Here is a 16,806-nt window from a genome sequence, read left to right on the forward strand (position 1 = left end):
CTTAGAAAAAAGCCAAATATTGCCAAATGAAGTACCACTGGTAAAAGTATTATTGTCATTAATAAACTCTGTGTCTGTGGAGACATCACCAGAAGTGTAGATTGCCAAAAAGTCATATAAAGTTAGCTGAAGTGTTCAGAGATTATTACACAAGCTGACTTTTATTATGACACAAGCTAATGCACTGTGTTTCACAACTGAGTTGACAGCGGAGCACTTTGAAATGTTGCAATGAGTAATGGAAGAAGAAGTAACGGCCACAGTGTGTTAGCTGTTAGATGAAGAGCTGCAGGCGATGGGCTGCACACCTCCAAGTCCTCAGTCAGGTAAACAACTCTCAACTCTCAATTTCTCTATGTCCTGCTGTTCACGGACTCGTGCAGCATAGAATCACATCATGGGTACTGACAGAATGACGGAAAAGGGCAAATTCTTGTCTGATTTATTTATTTGAACACCAACAGTTAGTTTTGTTGCATCTGAATTCTGTGATCTGTAGTATGAAGCCACAGTTGTTGTTAGCAGTAAGGTGAAATCAAATCAAGCAGGACTGAAATATCCAAGGTGCTTCTATAAATCCTGTAAACAGTTTGATTAAGATGAAGGAATCACCCAGGGGTACAAAATGCAAAGCTATCCTCCTTTAAATTCAGCATTTTGGGATAATATGAGTCCATGAGCAGGTTCACCTATCAACCATAACATTATGACCACCTGATTAGTATTGTGTAGGTCTCCCTTGTGCCTCCAAAACAGTGGTCAAGCCAAGTCAAGTCACGTTTATTTATATAGCACACTTAAACGCAATGTAATTGACCCAAGGTGCTCACAGAAATAAAATATATACAATAATAAAAACAAAAATATAAATGACAAAAAATTAAATAAATAAAACATAAAATAAATGAAAATAATAATAATAATAATAATAATAATAATAATAATAAACAGATTATGATTGTAGATAAAAAACATATGGTTACTGAAACTACTACTACTAGAGAAAGAATGTACAGTAAAGTTAAAGATGCCAGTTAATATAATACTGAAAAGAAATAGAAATAAGATAATATCTAATATCATCAGAGAATGGACATGGGCCTTCTGAGGGTGTCCTGTGGTGTCTGGCAACAATTTGGGTCCTATGGGTTGAGGGGAGGGGCCTCTGTGGATCATCCCACAGATACTTGATCAGTTTGGGATCTAGTGAATTTGGAGGCCAGGTCAACACCTTGTGCTGTTCTTCATGTTTTTTTGAGTTTTTCTTAAACTGTTTGTGTGTGTGTGTCTGTGTCAGGCTGCCTCCTGCTGGGGATGGCTGCTGCCATCAAGGAGTGTCATTGCTATGGGGTGGGGGTGCCTGGTCTGGTCTAGGTGGGTGGGACATGTCTAAGTAACATCCACATGCCGTTTCCCAGCAGAACATTGGATTGTCACAACATGGTCAATGTTGTTTACTTCTCCTGTCAGTGGTTTTAATGTTGTGGCTGATCGGCGCATGTCCCATTAATCACTGTTCTTCAGTGCCACTCGAATATTTCCTCATTATAAAAACTCTGACCTTGCCACTGTGCTGATTTTCATTTTATTTTATTTATTTCCGTCTCAGTTTAACATCCATCATCAATCCTGACACTCTCATTATAAGAGCTGTTGTTTGCTGCAGACCTGGCGCCCTTTCTCTACTGATTGGAAAAGACTCCAGATCATTTTGGTTAAAAAAAAAAAAAAAAAGAAAGAAAGAAACATCACCTGAAATGTCACATGACCATGACAACCCCTTGAACCGGTATCCATGACAACATGACGAATGTTTCCAGCTTCTGATATTCTGTCTCTGATTGCAGAACATGCCTAAATCTCAGGTAGCTGAATCAATGAAACAACACAGGAGCTGTTGACCGTAGATAAAATCACAACCTCACATTTTTATTTACCATCAGTTCACCCCTGCATTGCTGTTGTCAAGTCGTGCTGTTCAGTGTAAGATGTCTGAGGGTCGTTTGTTTTGCTCAAGACAAAACAGACTCGGAGACTGTGTGCAGTAAACATGTGAACAGACTCATGTGTTTTCAGCAGGACCTGTTCTTTGTCACTGCATACTGTATGGCTGCCCGCATGAGCACCTGATACAGATTAATGCATAAGCCTGTTAAAGGTTGCCTCTGAAGACCACAGTGTACGATACAACACGCTTAACAGCCTCACGGTGCAATGGAGTTAAACAAAGTCTGTGAAAGTACCGTGAAAGCAAGTTGCCAAAAACCTGACCTGCTTTCAGCTCCATTTCCACGTGTTTATAAATATATAGCTCAGTGTTAACATTTATAGATCATTAACAAGAACTCCTTTCTGGTTTGAAACATCTCTGTGAGGTTTGGGCTTATTTCCTTCAACATGACAACCGCTTTGTCTTTTTAGTTAGTTTCTTATCATGAAGTAGATCACCCTCTGGAATAAATCTACATATAATATTAATACATCACATTTATGAGTGCATTATTTTCAAAGCATGGGAATTTTAGCAACCCCAATAATTTAAATCCATAGTAAAATATTCATCACAGTCAGTGTAAATCTTTTTCATGATTTATTCTCACATAACTGAATCAAAGTAGATTTAATCTGGCTTTTTGGCACGGTGTCTTGGTGGAGTCTTTTAGAACCGCAGAAGCTACTTGGATGAGAGGTCAAACGTCTTGAAGGAATCCAACAAGTCGCTCTGACCTTGTTTCACCTTGAATTTTTACTGTATACCTTAACCTGGATGACTGAGGAGAAAAAGTCTTTACATGAGCATTTGCCTTTTAAATGACCATTTATTCAATAGAACAGATAATGTTCAGTAGACTCAGTGATGCAGAAGAATAGAACAATCAATCAAACACTGGATACAACTCTGAAACTCTTTGTAAACTGCATCTTCTTACAAAGTGAATTCATGTTGTCATGGCAATGTGGATGTAATTCTGAGCCCCCTTGAGCACTGCTGACCATAAAATCCACTTCTATCAATATTGCCGTGCGCGTAAATGCGCGCCCGCGCGAAGCGAGCTGTTTTGAATGAATCAGTCAGTTTTACTCCAGCCAACCCCTTTTCTCTATTTAACCTGTAACTTGCGTGGAAAGATGAATGATGCGTCGGCCAAAGGAACAACAGCTGCAGCAGCCTGAGCAGCGCCTTAAGTCTCAATGAGCACCTGTGACACTGGGCGCCCCTCCCCTCGGCTGTCTCCATGGATGTAATCTCCGACCTGACAACAGGTATTTGTAAGGTCCCAGACAAAGTAATCCGTCCAGACCTCGGTGAGCTTTTGGCAGGAGAGTCAGAGCAGAGCTCCTACAGCGCAGAGTCTCTAGGTAAGTCTCAGTGAGTGTGCTGTAGAATAAACCTTTTCTTTCTTTATTCTTTAGTCTTTAGCTCTCATAACATTGTACTTTAATTCAAAAATGTGCAGACTGGGACAGATTCTGTTCTGAGGCAGAGGGGCAGTGTTTCTAATTTGTATTCTGCGCGTTAATTTTAGTGTGACTGCGTCAAGGTTCAGCATCATGACTGGATGCATGAGTGTAAACCTGGCCGTGTTTAGTAGCTCAGGCGTGAAGGCTGTGCGCTTCAGGCTTGAACAGAATATCTGGTCATTCTGCCGCAGAGTGATCTTTCCGCGAATGCCGCAGCCAACCCGCTGCTGCTGCTGTTGTCATGAGAGTAGATGCATCCATCATCCATCAGAGCAGCCTTTGCTTTCTGTCACTCCTTTTTATCTGTGTGATTATCCGTTTTGCATCTGTGCTGGAACGTGTGACTCTGAAGGGATAGTAACACTTTCGCAGAATGCATTGATTTCGGGAACACTGCACGTTTTGAGTTTGCATATGAGCTTTGCATTGCTGGCTGTGGCTGGGGGTCCTCTGCTGAGGTTTATCTTCTGACCTAACAACAAGAAAACAAGAATTACTGCATTACATGGTGAAGCCAGTGTGGAACACCCATTTTTGAGCTAATGTGTATGTAAATAGATGTAGTTTAAATGTCTTGAATGTATTGCAACATGAAGTTGGATTCAATCAATCATTTTTCTTAATTATTTTATCTGTTTATTGATACACAGCATTTAGATACTTGTTAAAGTTTTTTTTTTTTTTTTTTTTTTTTTACATTTAAATCCATTTGTGTGAAGCTATCCTCCAGTGTTTGAGCGTGCTACGAGCTCAGGTCTCCAGATCAGGCGCTAATCCATTATATAAGAGAAACGAGGGCAAGGAAGCAAAGTGGGTAACCTGTTAATTTTACAGTGCTCCTAATCCCTCTCAGTGCCTTCAGTTTGACTGGATAAGTCTTTCTTTCACAGGGTTCTAATCCTCATAGATGTTCATTATTTGTCCAGATTAAGGCACACATTATGGTTACCATAATAACTCACTGTGTAATTCTCAGAAGTCCTGGAAAGTGTTCTGATGAATCTGAAATTGCTCACTTAACAGTTTTGTCCCCTATGATGGGTCCTCACTGAGATGCAGCCATATAACACAGTGTCCTCACCTTTCACTCCTTCCTGTGTGCTAGATACCTCAGGGATTAGTGCGCTAGCCTTTTGTCTGCCAGACAGAGACTCATGTCTCACCGGCTGCGTCCTCCTGCAGACAGTCTGAGCAGCGCGGCAGACACACCAACCTTCACACCTGCTTTGTCATGCCTCTTCAATAATCCCTCAAGACTTTCCGCTTGTGAATATGATGATGAGGGAGTCTGATCATTAAGCCAGGATTAGTTGCTTTTTCCCTTTGCTCTGGAGCACCTGCGGGCAGAAATGTAACACACTAAGGAAACAGGGCGACTGTAGAACTTCAGTGACGTTAAGTGGGGTCTGCTCTGAACGTTTGTTCTTCTCTTCTCGGACACCGACAGAAATCCCTGTTGAAGCGTCTGCAGACATGGGTCGTCAAGAGGCCGACTACGTGTGGAAGAAGTCCACTGAAAACATCCAGGAGGTTTTTGACATCATGGAAGAGCTGGGATCGTAAGTACATTCAAGTCACTTTGACATAGCAGCTTTTATTCACGTTGTTAACTTAATTCTTGTTCAGTTTCCTTAGTGTCCTCGGGAATATTTTGTGCTGCTGTTTTGCTTTTGTTATACTGAGGGAAGCTGGGATAGGCTCCAGCCCCCCCGTTACCCTCCAGAGGGCAAGTGGTTACAGAAGATGAATGAATGAATGAATTTACTGAGGGAAGCTGCACGTCATGATTACACAGACCCTCAACATGCTGTTTGAGTTGGAGAACAGATTACTGGTTTGATTGGATTGACATACGGAGGCCTACTTTACACAATCCTCTGACAACAAGACTCTGCAGCTGTTAGAGGGTTAGTCTAGCTTTCCTGTCGGAGCCTGGCAGAGGAGTCAGTGCAGCAGTTCATTCACAAAAATACTTAAAATTACTCTGCCTTAAAATGATCGACATGTGGAAGAGAAAAGAAATTGGGTTTTTAGCTTTTAGTTAGACAAAAACTCACTGACATTTTCACACTGACATTTTCTGATGTTTTACAGACATGTCTCAAGAAATAAACTAATCAGTTTAACAGTAAAATGAAACTAATAAATAACTGCAGCTCTAAAAAAAACAAAGAAAACTGAAATCAAATCAAATTAGCTATATATGTACACACGTGCAAGGAATTTCGTTTCTGCATTTTACCCTGTGCACACTTACCAGCCGGTGTGTGTGTGTGTTATTTAAGCAGATCTTTCTTTCAAAAATAACATTCAAACTCGATAAATGTTTTGTCACTTTATTCTGTGCACACTCCAGAGTTTCTCGCGCTGACCTAATTTATATCGCCTCACCTCACGGAGGGAAAGCAATAAAACCACCAGCAGCGTTGAGTGTTTTGCGAGTGACTGGAGACCAAAAGATGAGATGCCGACTGTAAATAGTGGCGTCAGTCAAAGCGATGCCAGCGTGTTGTGGGCAAACAGACCGGCCCCGTGCAGAGGGTGGAAGAGGCTTTGAAAAAAAAAAAAGAGGTTTTGTCAGTGATGATTGGACTGCGTAGGAGGCGAGGCCTTTCTGAGTGCATTACATGATCTAATATTTGGTCCAGCTAGTCTTCCATCACAATAAAAGGAAGTGAATCCAGATGGGACAGGAGGTTATAAAACCCCAAACGCAACCTTTCCCACTGGGCTTCATCACACGCACACGTACAATATGGACACGGTCTATTCATCATCACAAATACGCAAATATGCAATTTAAACTCAAGTTAGCCCGTCAGTGATTTCTGACTGCCCTTTGTGTTGTTTTCTTTAAATGCACAGTTTTCCCGTTCAGGCCTTGATTGTTTTGTTGAGTCAAAATATTTTCTCCAGGGAGATCCAAGTAAAGAAAATGAGCTCCAGGGGGATTTGAAGTGCCGTTATGACGATGCAGGGGCAGCATCACCTTATGAATACACAGCAAAACAGCTGTTCAGTAAACCTCTGTTGTGTTTTCATCCAGTGGGTAAACATGTCCCCTGACAGCTGTCTGTGACCTGGCCTCCGCTGTATTTAGCAGCCTGTTGCTCCCAAGGATCCTGCTGCACATGCTCAGCTTCTGACCTTTGCGCCTGGAGCCCTCAGCCGGCTGCTGTTTCCATTGCGTCAGGGATAAGGAGCCCTAATCCACCTGGTAGAACAACTATTCTCAGACAGCGCTGAAGATAGCACGGTCACAGAGCAGAATAATAAGCTTTTGACATGCGAATAGCTAAGCTGCTGAGGTTCTCAGTCGATCTTAATTGACCCTTTGATTCTGCTATTTCTGCCTTGCGCTTAATTTAATTCTGATAGTCTCCCAAAAAAATCAGATCAGGATTCAATCCCTGGATGATGCAGTAAAGCAGGAAGAAAAACAACTGTTACAAAATCTACTTAGGTAAAGTCATTAGATGCAGTTACCCAGCAAACATTTAAATTGAGTTTTAGCTTTAAGGAGTTCCCTTTAAGACTGGACTAAATATTTGAAGTACAGCTTATTCTTTATACGTATATACTTATTTAGAAGTAAATGTAACCAATATTTTCTCCTGTTTGAAAATGTAAATGAGAAGCATCACCAGGCCAATATTCTGTCCAACGTGTTTTATTAACAATTGTTCTGTTCTACTAAGAAGGAAGCTCATTTCCTCTTGCCCGGAGAGACTTGTTATCCCTTCCTGTGCTGTTTCAGAGTAATGAGAGCAGGCGTCATCAGTAACTCATTTTGTGTTTGTGTGCTAATGAACAGGGGGGCGTTCTCAGAGGTTTACATGGTGAAGGAGAAGAAGACGGGAAAGATGTTTGCCATGAAGTGTGTGAAAAAGAAACAGAAGAGGGATCTCAACCTGGAGAACGAGATCGCTGTGCTGAGAAGGTATTCACATGTGAATTTTTATGAGCCTTCATCTTTCATTTCCTATTCTCTCAGTAGTCGGCAGAGGGGAAGGAGCTGGAAGGAGTTCATCTGTCTTATTTTATGTTCTGAAAATGTGTGAACTTTGATGGGATGTTGACAGCCCTGACATAATGAATTTTTTTCTTTTTTCTTTTGCAGAATCAAACATGAGAACGTTGTAGGGATGGAGGATTTCTATGAAAGTCGGACCCACTACTATCTTATCATGCAGCTGTGAGTTCCCTACTTTGTGTACTACAATCAAATAGTCAGACCTGCAAATTAAAAATGGGCTTCGAGGCCACATTTGAATGGTAGTGTTGTCTGCATACCAGTGTTTCAGGCGGTGAGCTCTTTGACCGGATACTGGACCGAGGGGTTTACTCAGAGAAGGATGCCAGCAGTGTGATTCAGCAGGTGCTGCAGGCCGTCAGCTTTCTGCACCAAAACGGCGTGGTGCACCGTGACCTGAAGGTATGTCAGTGTCAGTGTCAGTGTCTGTCTGTCTTAAAGCACTTTTAAAAACAACCAATGTGCTACACAGAGTAGTCAAGGCATGTAACAATTAGGTGAGAATATTGACTCTGTTGTATGTATGTGTCTGTAGGTAAAGCATGAAGCCACAGATAGCAGGTGGTTAGCTTAGCTTAGCATTAGGGCTTGAATCAAAAGGAAACAAAGCTTTGCTCTGTTAAAAGGTAACTAAATGATTCTACAAGATGACACACACATGAAGGACTGGTGTTTAAGATTATGTTTAAGCATTAAAATGTGAAAGGAACTCTCTACAGCTAGTGTTCGATTTGTCCATTCTGGAAACGTGTCAGCACAACATGTTACTGCACACATGCAGTGAATAGCTGGAATCTCCATTGGTTGGATTGTATTGCCTTTGGGTAGTTTTTCATAGACACGAGAATATCCAGTTGCTCTTTGTTCTAAGAAAGCAAATATTTCCCAAACTGCTGAATTTGTCCATTAAGTTTCCTACATTTTTTTTTTGTCCAACTCCATTTACAGCATCAATACTTTTACAGAATTTGTTCCAAGTAACGCTTTAAGAATTTCTTCATTTGGGGCCTCGGTGTGTGAACAGCTCTCCTGTCTCTTTGTCCCTGTGCAGCCAGAGAACATCCTGTACTACAGCCAGGAAGAAAACTCCAAGATCATGATCAGTGACTTTGGCCTGTCAAAGATGGTCGACAACGGCATCATGTCGACGGCCTGCGGCACGCCAGGCTATGTAGGTAAGGAAGCATGTCGGACTCGTGAATGATTAATGGATGCTCACTGAGTGGGAGACTTGAAACTTGTCACAGACACATGAAGTGGTCAGCGCAGACTGTGTATTATTTATACCTTTCTCCCTTTTGGAGTAATGACTTGTTTAGCTCTAACGTTCCTTCTCACTTTCAGCTCCGGAGGTTTTGGCGCAGAAGCCCTACAGCAAGGCCGTAGACTGCTGGTCTATTGGAGTCATTGCCTATATCCTGTAAGTATAAATCCACGGTGAATGTGTGATAGACTGAAAACGAACAAACATAAGAAATTAGAGTCTTATGATTTAAAATTGAATGCAGATTTTCCTTTTGCAGATTAAAGGCTGCTGCTGGTCATAAATGTGTTTTGTATTTGACTAAATACAGACAGATGGTGCATCATAGCGCCCCCTAGTGAACACCTACGATACATTTCACAACAATACTTCTTTATGGTTTCATTGCAGACTCTGTGGATACCCTCCCTTCTATGAAGAGAGTGAGACACGGCTGTTCTCCAAGATCATGAAGGCGCAGTATGAGTTTGACTCACCCTTCTGGGATGACATATCTGAATCTGGTAATTGCACAGAACGTTAGCGCAGACCTGTTGTTTGTCTACGGGAAACCTTCTTTTCTCTAATGCCTGTGTCTTTTTTTTATTTGCAGCTAAAGATTTCATACGTAACATGATGCAGAAGAATCCCACCATGCGTTACAGTACAGACCAAGCGCTCAGACATCCCTGGTGAGTTTCCCTCAGTAAATATTGGTTATATTTAGATTAGATTAAACTGAATAAGAAACTCATAAAAAGGCCAATCATATCATCTTTTACCCTTTATAGTTATTTTATAATATGAGTATTCAATGCTAGTTAATGTATTATATCTCACATGTTCAATCTATGCAAAAAATAAAGTGTTAAAGGGTTTTACAGGCGTTAGTAAGTTCCACCAAAGGTATCCAGTTTTTATGCTAAGTTGAACTAACCATCTCCTTCTTATAGCTTCATAATTAGCATATAGAAATGAGAGGGGTAACAATGTTCAGGCTAACATAGTTAACATGACATGTTAGGATTTTTAGATACATAAATAATTGCGATCAGCTCTCCAACTGTGAAAGTCAAGCACTACATAGTCAAGTTCAATTTAGTATCACTGCAGACTCATAATCACTACCACTGTAGGAAACAGAGGTAAAGGACAAGAGAAAACAATGTGTCTGCGCATCGTCAGGTCACACAGATGGATCCTGAATGAACCACTTCCTCGAAATAAAGTTAAGCCTTCTTTTTCGTTACCTGTTTTCCAGGATTATCGGAAAGACGGCCCGGAGCCAGGACATCTACTATTCCGTCAGTGTTCAGATCCAAAAGAACTTTGCCAAGTCCAAGTGGAAGGTTAGTCCGCGCTGATTTCTTGGCTTTGATGGGGTAAGCTGATCGAGGGCCTGCAGTTTCTAGAAGATTACGCAGGTGCCTTCCCGAAATCCTTCCTGATTAAGGACAGTTTAATAAGATACTGTTCTGTAATCAAGGCCGCTGATGGCTTATGTAGGGCTTTAACTGTTAGTGGCGCCTAAGTGCACTTGACCGTTCAGCAGTAAAAAATGAAAAATATTCAGTCATGAACCTATTCTGCTCAGACTTTGTATAGAGTAATCTTTGAAGGTCCCCTAACAATGAACAAGGAGATAAAGTGAAGTTCCCAGAGCTCCTTTCCAACCTCTTCTCTGTGTTCACTTTACAGCAAGCCTTCAATGCCACTGTAGCCATCAATCACATGAAGAAGCTGCAGCTGGCCCACTCAGAGCTGGTCATGAGGAAGGCCAGCATCCCAGACATCAAGGTGATCGACGTGTCGTCTCCAGCCAAAAACTGCAAACATCCTGACCCAGACAAGGCCCAGCCCACGGCGGCCCTGCCTCTGCCCACCAACCATGTTGACCTGAAGAGCCACTACCACCCACTGAAGGCCAGCCAGAGCCAGGGCGATGCCCACCACGCACCCACTATAGCTGAGCAGGGAAAGCACGTCTACCACTCAGAGCCCGCCAACCTGAACGGGTTCGTGTTATCTCCATCTGATTTGACGTATTTTCTCACTTTCTGATCTCAAAGCAAAGCTAATGACACTTTTCCCTTTTGCTGTCAGATATGGCAAAAATCGCAATGGCAAGACTATACAGACTGGAGTTTGCTCAGTCATGTGAAGGCTGCTTGAAGGCTACATGGAAACAAACATTTTACTTGGTAGGTACTTGTAAGGCATTTGCAAATCATGTCTAAATACAGTGGTTATAAAAAACAGCAGGTTTTAAGATGTAAAATAAATCTTAAATCACATCATAGCCTGTCCAGTGCCACTAAAAGCCACATTTCAAGCGACCGTTTGATTTTATTACAGTGCTCAGTCTGTTTGGATGAGAGTGTTTTTTAAATGCTCTGATATAATTTATCTCAAAAACCTGCCATTTTATAGCCACTGAACAGTTCATACGTCTTTAAATTACACCTGTATTTTTAGACAAGTGTACAAACTGTTTTCAGTCACACAAGGTAGAACACAAGCCCATTTATTTGTGTTCCTGTGCTGGGCTTTAATTGTGTTCTGTTTGTCAGTATATGCTTGAACACAATGAGGGTGTCTCATCCTGATTGTGTCCTCTGCAGGTCAGTGTTGCTGTTTGGACTCGGCGTTCAGCTGTTTTGTGTCTGCGGCTCCCCGAGACTGAGAATAGGAAGTGGTTGATCCCCGGACGGGCCTGGTCGGTGTGGGAGATCGACAGTGTGCCCGACATTTGCTTTTGGAAAGAGTGCCTATGAAGCTTCCTGGCAACCACACTGAAGCAACACAAATAAACCCTCAGACACTGAGGTGCACGAGACACACTTTAACTCAGAATCTGGAGTTTGTAGACAGCACTGGAGAGATTGTCTTATGCGGGAGGGGATATGACGGGCTCACCTAATGTCATTTACGGTGAAGCGGTCCCTGATTCCTGATGTCATGAAAGCTTTAATTCAAAGCCATTAGGATCCTAATCCCGTGTCATTTAGATAAAGACACACAATTAAATAAGACAACTTGTTGTACTTCATCATGTGTAAAGCATTATCAAACAGCTGACCCGCATTTATGAAAAAACGACATGCTTAATACTTCTAATAAGCCATATTAATATCATTTGCTCTTGTGAAGTGGTCTCCTATTTTTATTACTCATATTAATTGTTGTTTTATTTTTTTCTAAAGTATTTGCTTCCTTTTTTTTAAATAAAAAGTAAAGAATAAAAAGCTTAAAACAAAAAAATATATATATATATACTGTACATTACAACATACATTCAAATAAATACAACATTAACAGTGTAAATGCCACAAGTATGACCAGGGCCTACCAACTGTAGCTCTCACACGCTACTAGAGTATGAAATGTCATTTATGTAATAGACGTCGCTGCTCTTGCTATAAGTGGTCGCCTGTAAACAGTCTGCTTGGTGTCTCTCCAGCCGTATGTGTTTGTATTAATGCATTCTGCAGATATTGAACCTATGTATGTATTAAGCTGGGATTCATGTACTCTCAGAAATAAAGCCTGAACCGAATCTGCAACTGTTTTGCTGGTATTTTCCTTTCTCCTCCCATTTGACACTTGAGTAATTATCATAGCAGTAGTATATTAAGCTATGGTCAATCCTGCTAAAAGCGTGCAAACTCAATAGCAGTCAAAATCTGAGCTCAGACAAGTTAAGAATGAAAAAGGAAAGAAATTGAGTATATAAAACTGTTCATTCATGCATTAATCAGACAAATGTAAAGATTTAAAATATTGCCAGATCTAATCTAACAAACCTTTGGACTGATTTTTTTTCCCTTATTTATAATATTTTCTTTGATTGACTTTCTTTGCATATTTGATTGTAATCCTTGAGGTTACAGGATGCAGACAGTTGCATTTCCTGTAGATAATTTTTGTTACGGAAAAGAAACGTACAGTTTAACTGGAAATACATGACACCACTTACCTAAACCCAAATGAAAACTGAAAAAATAAATAAATAATGTTTTTATTTAGCCATAATCCCACTCAAGCCTGATTTGATTTGCTAGTTTACCATTTACCCATTTCTTCTTCTTTCTCTTTTGTTCCTGCTTCTCCTTATTGGTGATTCTTTTGTAATTTAAAACTAAATATATCGCAAACTGGAACTCCTTTTATGTGATTCTGTGACCTGACCGGTGATACCCAATTAAACTACCCTCCAAGCCAATTACCAGCCTGTACTCTGGCAGATTAGATGACACATCAGCTCCTCCAGCACAGTCAGGATTACCAGAAGCGGTGTATTTGGAGCAGCAGGTTTCAGGCGGCTGTCTGATACAGTAAGCCTGCAGATACACAAAGTGCCCTTGTAACAGAGTGCAAACGTTTTACTTTTATCAACACATCTCTATCGGATTAAGAAGCTGGACATGACATGCACAGTATTTTAAATCCATATTCAATTTGGACCTTTTCTTTACACAACAAGATTACAGTTTTAAACAGTGTGTCAAAATGAAGGATTCTGTCTTCAGTCACTGGCCTTGTGTCACTACCAGGGGGAATTTTAAAGTCTATTTGGTCTCTAGGCAACATTAAACTAAGATTACACAAAAAAATATTGTTCAAATTTGCTTCTTTCCCTTCTCTAGTGTCCCATAAAATGGCAAGTAAAATGTTAAAACTGGCAGACACCAGCATTTTCGTGCGCTTCAGCCTGGTAGATTGGCTAATAAGTTCACTGGCAGTTTGGTAACAGACCAGAGAGCTGCGACAACTCCTCTGCTATCGAAATGAGCTAATATTATCAGTCAAAGAAAGAACAAACTAAATAACATGATGCTAGTGGAAGTTAAGGCTAAACTAGCAGCACTCAGCTATCTATGTAGTATTATTGTTAATCGTCATTATCTGCCACTGTCTTGTTGTCTTTCCTCATCCTGCCGGACGGACAAGTTCTTTAACTAATTTAAAGAGTCATGCTCTTGACATGTCACAGGATCGCCTGTGGAGAGTTGTGTGAGGTGAGAGAGGTCTGTCAGTAAAAAACCTAGCACACTGCCACCACTATAGTTTGAAGTTTGTCAGCCTTCTGGGGTCCCCTACTGGTCAGGGCCCCTGAAACCGTTGCCTCTGTTCCCTGTTAACAAGATGTGCCTCAGGTCTTTCCTGTCAAACTGCATGTTTGAAAAATCTGTGTAGCTTACCCTTTCCTACCCTGAGCTTATGTTGAAAGAGTTTTCACATCTACACACACCACAAGCCCTCCTCACCTCCCCCATTAACCACAGCACAGTTGACTTGGTGAAGTCCAGCAAAGAGACAGACTGTCCATTCACTCAGAAGAAACCAGAAATATGGAGCAAAGGTCTCCAAACAGTCTCAACCTTTTCCCAGCAGGAGCGAACACAAACGCAGCCCGAGTTGCTCAAAGAGGAACTTTATTGACTGAGTAATTATAGCGATATTACCGGCACCGTTTTAGGAAAAGCCTGCACTCCAAAACAGGACAAATGGGGTGAGAGGTTCACCTTGAATGCGGCCAAAGAGAGCAGTCAATGAGAGAGTAGTTCATAGTTATTTATTTAATGTTTTAAGTGTCTATACTTATTTATCTAGCAAATATGCCAAATAATACCCCCTAGGCTGTGTTACCTATGCTGATAATTATCACTTTCACTGCATACTGTAAACTTTTTGGCCTTTTAACAATTAACCTGGAGGTTGTCTCGGAGCTAAACACTGATAGCAACAAGCCAACACACTCAAAATGATAATAACAGCTTATGAATATTAAGTAGGTCAAAGGGATTTTAATTTATCCTGAGGTGAAAGTTTGGTGAATCAGTGTTACCAAATGGTAATATTTTTTCCATTCTTTTTTTTTTTTTGTGCTTTAGTCAGGACTGAAGCAGTGAACTTGTCGACGTGCAGACCAGCCGACATTGCTTTCAATTGAGCCACTGCCATGGCTGAAAATGAAACTGGATTAAATGTTATTGTGCCTGCCATGCAGCATCTGCTGAACCAACATGCTGACATCTCGTGACGTTGCGCAGTTGTCATTTTGGCTGATGGCACATGTCTCTCTGTGACAAAGATCAGACACATTTCCCAACTCAGTTGCCTGACTTGACTTCACTCCTTTCCCTTTTGCAGTGGGGAACTGGGTCAAAGGACAGAGAGCCTGAGACAAGGACACACACGTACACGTACACATCAACCCCCGACAGCCTCCCGCTGCTTCACTGTCAGCTTCACGGTCAGAAGCCGTGCAGGAGTGCAGGGGCAGCTTGCGACTGCATGATTCGAGGGATTCTACTGAACCTTATCTGCAGCTGAGGCTTATCTCTCAGTGTTCAATAAGGGGGATCCCATGTGTAACCAGCAATGTGGTCAAAAAAACTCACTGACAACCAATAAATGGGAACGGCTTCCCACACTCACATTCTGTGATTGGATGCTAATGAAGCTCTCCTGATGATGATCAATGTGCAGGTTGACAAGTCACAAAACACAAACCATGTTATCCACTAACATTTGATATTATTAGATAGATAGATAGATAGATAGATAGATAGATAGATAGATAGATAGATAGATAGATAGATAGATAGATAGATAGATACGTGCAGTTACTATCAAGACAATATAATGTTGTTGACTGTGTCTGCTCCATAACATACAGACCTCATGTGATGTCACATGCACAGTATCACGTACAGGGAATATTTTTCAAGCATCTCGTCCTGGAGCTCTTTGCCCTTTTACCCAAACAAGCCCTAATCTCCAAAAAGCAATTGCAGCACAAGGAGCCTCATGAATATGCATTTCATCTTTCATTGTGGGAGTTGACCTGACTTCGCTCGGGTTTAAATTGCAGGATCTGCTCTTTTCTCTCTGCCTGCAAAAGCCTAATTGGACCAAACATTGACAATAAGTCAAGAATAAGTCAAGACTTGCTTGGGGCTCCAAAGTGAGTATGAGTATGATCTTTTTGTGTTAAGAGGAGCTTTTTATTTCAAAAGTTAATCTTGTATTTGGATAATTTTCTCTAACTAAATATCCGTGTACAATTCTTCCTTTTGCTCCAACAGAGTCATCAAATCATACAATATGGAAACCTTTGGTGAGATCATCCCATTTGCTAAGGAGATGCTGAACCAGAAGCCCAGCCGCAACATGCTGAAGATCTACATGCTCGGCTCCGGCCTGGCGGTGCTCGGAGTGGTCGGTGGACTGGTGGAAAGCATTTTCCTGCCCTCCATGGGGTACACTATTGAGGATGAAGCAGCAGAGCGCATTGTGGAGAAGATGGAAGTGGAGAAGAAGAAACAGGTGCTGGAGTCCAACACCACCCTGGTTCATACTGAAGACGTGGATGTGCATGAGGCAGCAGTGAATGAGGACAAGGCCAAACAACTGATGACTGCTGGTCGACGAAGCTCATCCTACCGCTTACATGCTTCTTAAAGAAACTCTGCCCTGCTGAATATGAACGGACATAGCTGTTACAACGTTGATGGTTCTGGTGGTAAATTAAATCACCATGTTGAACTGGTCTCTTTGTAATTGATCTTTGGTTTCAGATTTGGTTATATACACAGTTTGCACATGTTGACTAGAAAAAAGAATAAGTTGGAAACTGCAGGTTACAGTAACATCTGGCTGCTGGGCAGCACTTAGTAATGGATGTGATGTGATATGATGGATGTGTTGGGGAAAAAAATGAAATGTGTGCGATTTAGTTCATGTTGCACTCGAATAAACCTATTTTTCAGCTAGAAATGGACTTAAGCCATGATTTTAATATAAGCACTGATCCAAGTTCCCCCAAATATCTACAATGACGTGTCATAAATACAGTAATCATTAGCAGAAAAATATTGATTAAAAAAGGCTGCAACTAATGATTATTTTCATTATCAGTTAATCTGCTGATTGTTTATTGATTTACCAGCAGTTGTTTGGCGTGCAAAATGCAAGAACAACAACAAAAAATACTATGTATTTGTTATGTCTTAAAAACAACTCCAAGATATTAATTTGACATTTAAATCAGGGAAAAACTAAT

At 41.1% G+C, this 16,806-nt stretch overlaps 2 protein-coding genes across 2 annotated transcripts; both read left to right on the forward strand.

Annotated features, from left to right (window-relative positions):
• Positions 1-3,236: 3,236 nt before the first annotated feature.
• camk1gb (calcium/calmodulin-dependent protein kinase IGb) lies at positions 3,237-10,927 on the forward strand (the record flags this gene model as incomplete). The annotated part of the gene is made up of 12 exons (XM_084552753.1): positions 3,237-3,360; positions 4,910-5,021; positions 7,277-7,402; positions 7,583-7,657; positions 7,759-7,897; positions 8,547-8,670; positions 8,840-8,915; positions 9,150-9,262; positions 9,352-9,430; positions 10,000-10,087; positions 10,437-10,753; positions 10,842-10,927. The coding sequence occupies 12 exons, from the start codon at positions 3,237-3,239 to the stop codon at positions 10,897-10,899; spliced, it is 1,431 nt and encodes a 476-aa protein (XP_084408879.1). The 3' UTR covers positions 10,900-10,927.
• A 4,723-nt stretch (positions 10,928-15,650) lies between these two features.
• g0s2 (G0/G1 switch 2) lies at positions 15,651-16,735 on the forward strand. The gene is made up of 2 exons (XM_084553985.1): positions 15,651-15,708; positions 15,830-16,735. Exon 2 carries the CDS (start codon positions 15,849-15,851, stop codon positions 16,203-16,205), a length of 357 nt encoding a protein of 118 aa, XP_084410111.1. The 5' UTR covers positions 15,651-15,708; positions 15,830-15,848; the 3' UTR covers positions 16,206-16,735.
• The last annotated feature ends 71 nt before the right edge of the window (positions 16,736-16,806 follow it).

The sequence above is a fragment of the Chelon labrosus genome (assembly GCF_963514085.1).
Source record: "Chelon labrosus genome assembly, chromosome: 10".
NCBI lineage: Eukaryota > Metazoa > Chordata > Actinopteri > Mugiliformes > Mugilidae > Chelon > Chelon labrosus.

Bases quoted from the DNA above. Each gene is read 5' to 3' on its own strand.
- g0s2 (XM_084553985.1), top strand. From the start codon at position 15,849: ATGGAAACCTTTGGTGAGATCATCCCATTTGCTAAGGAGATGCTGAAC.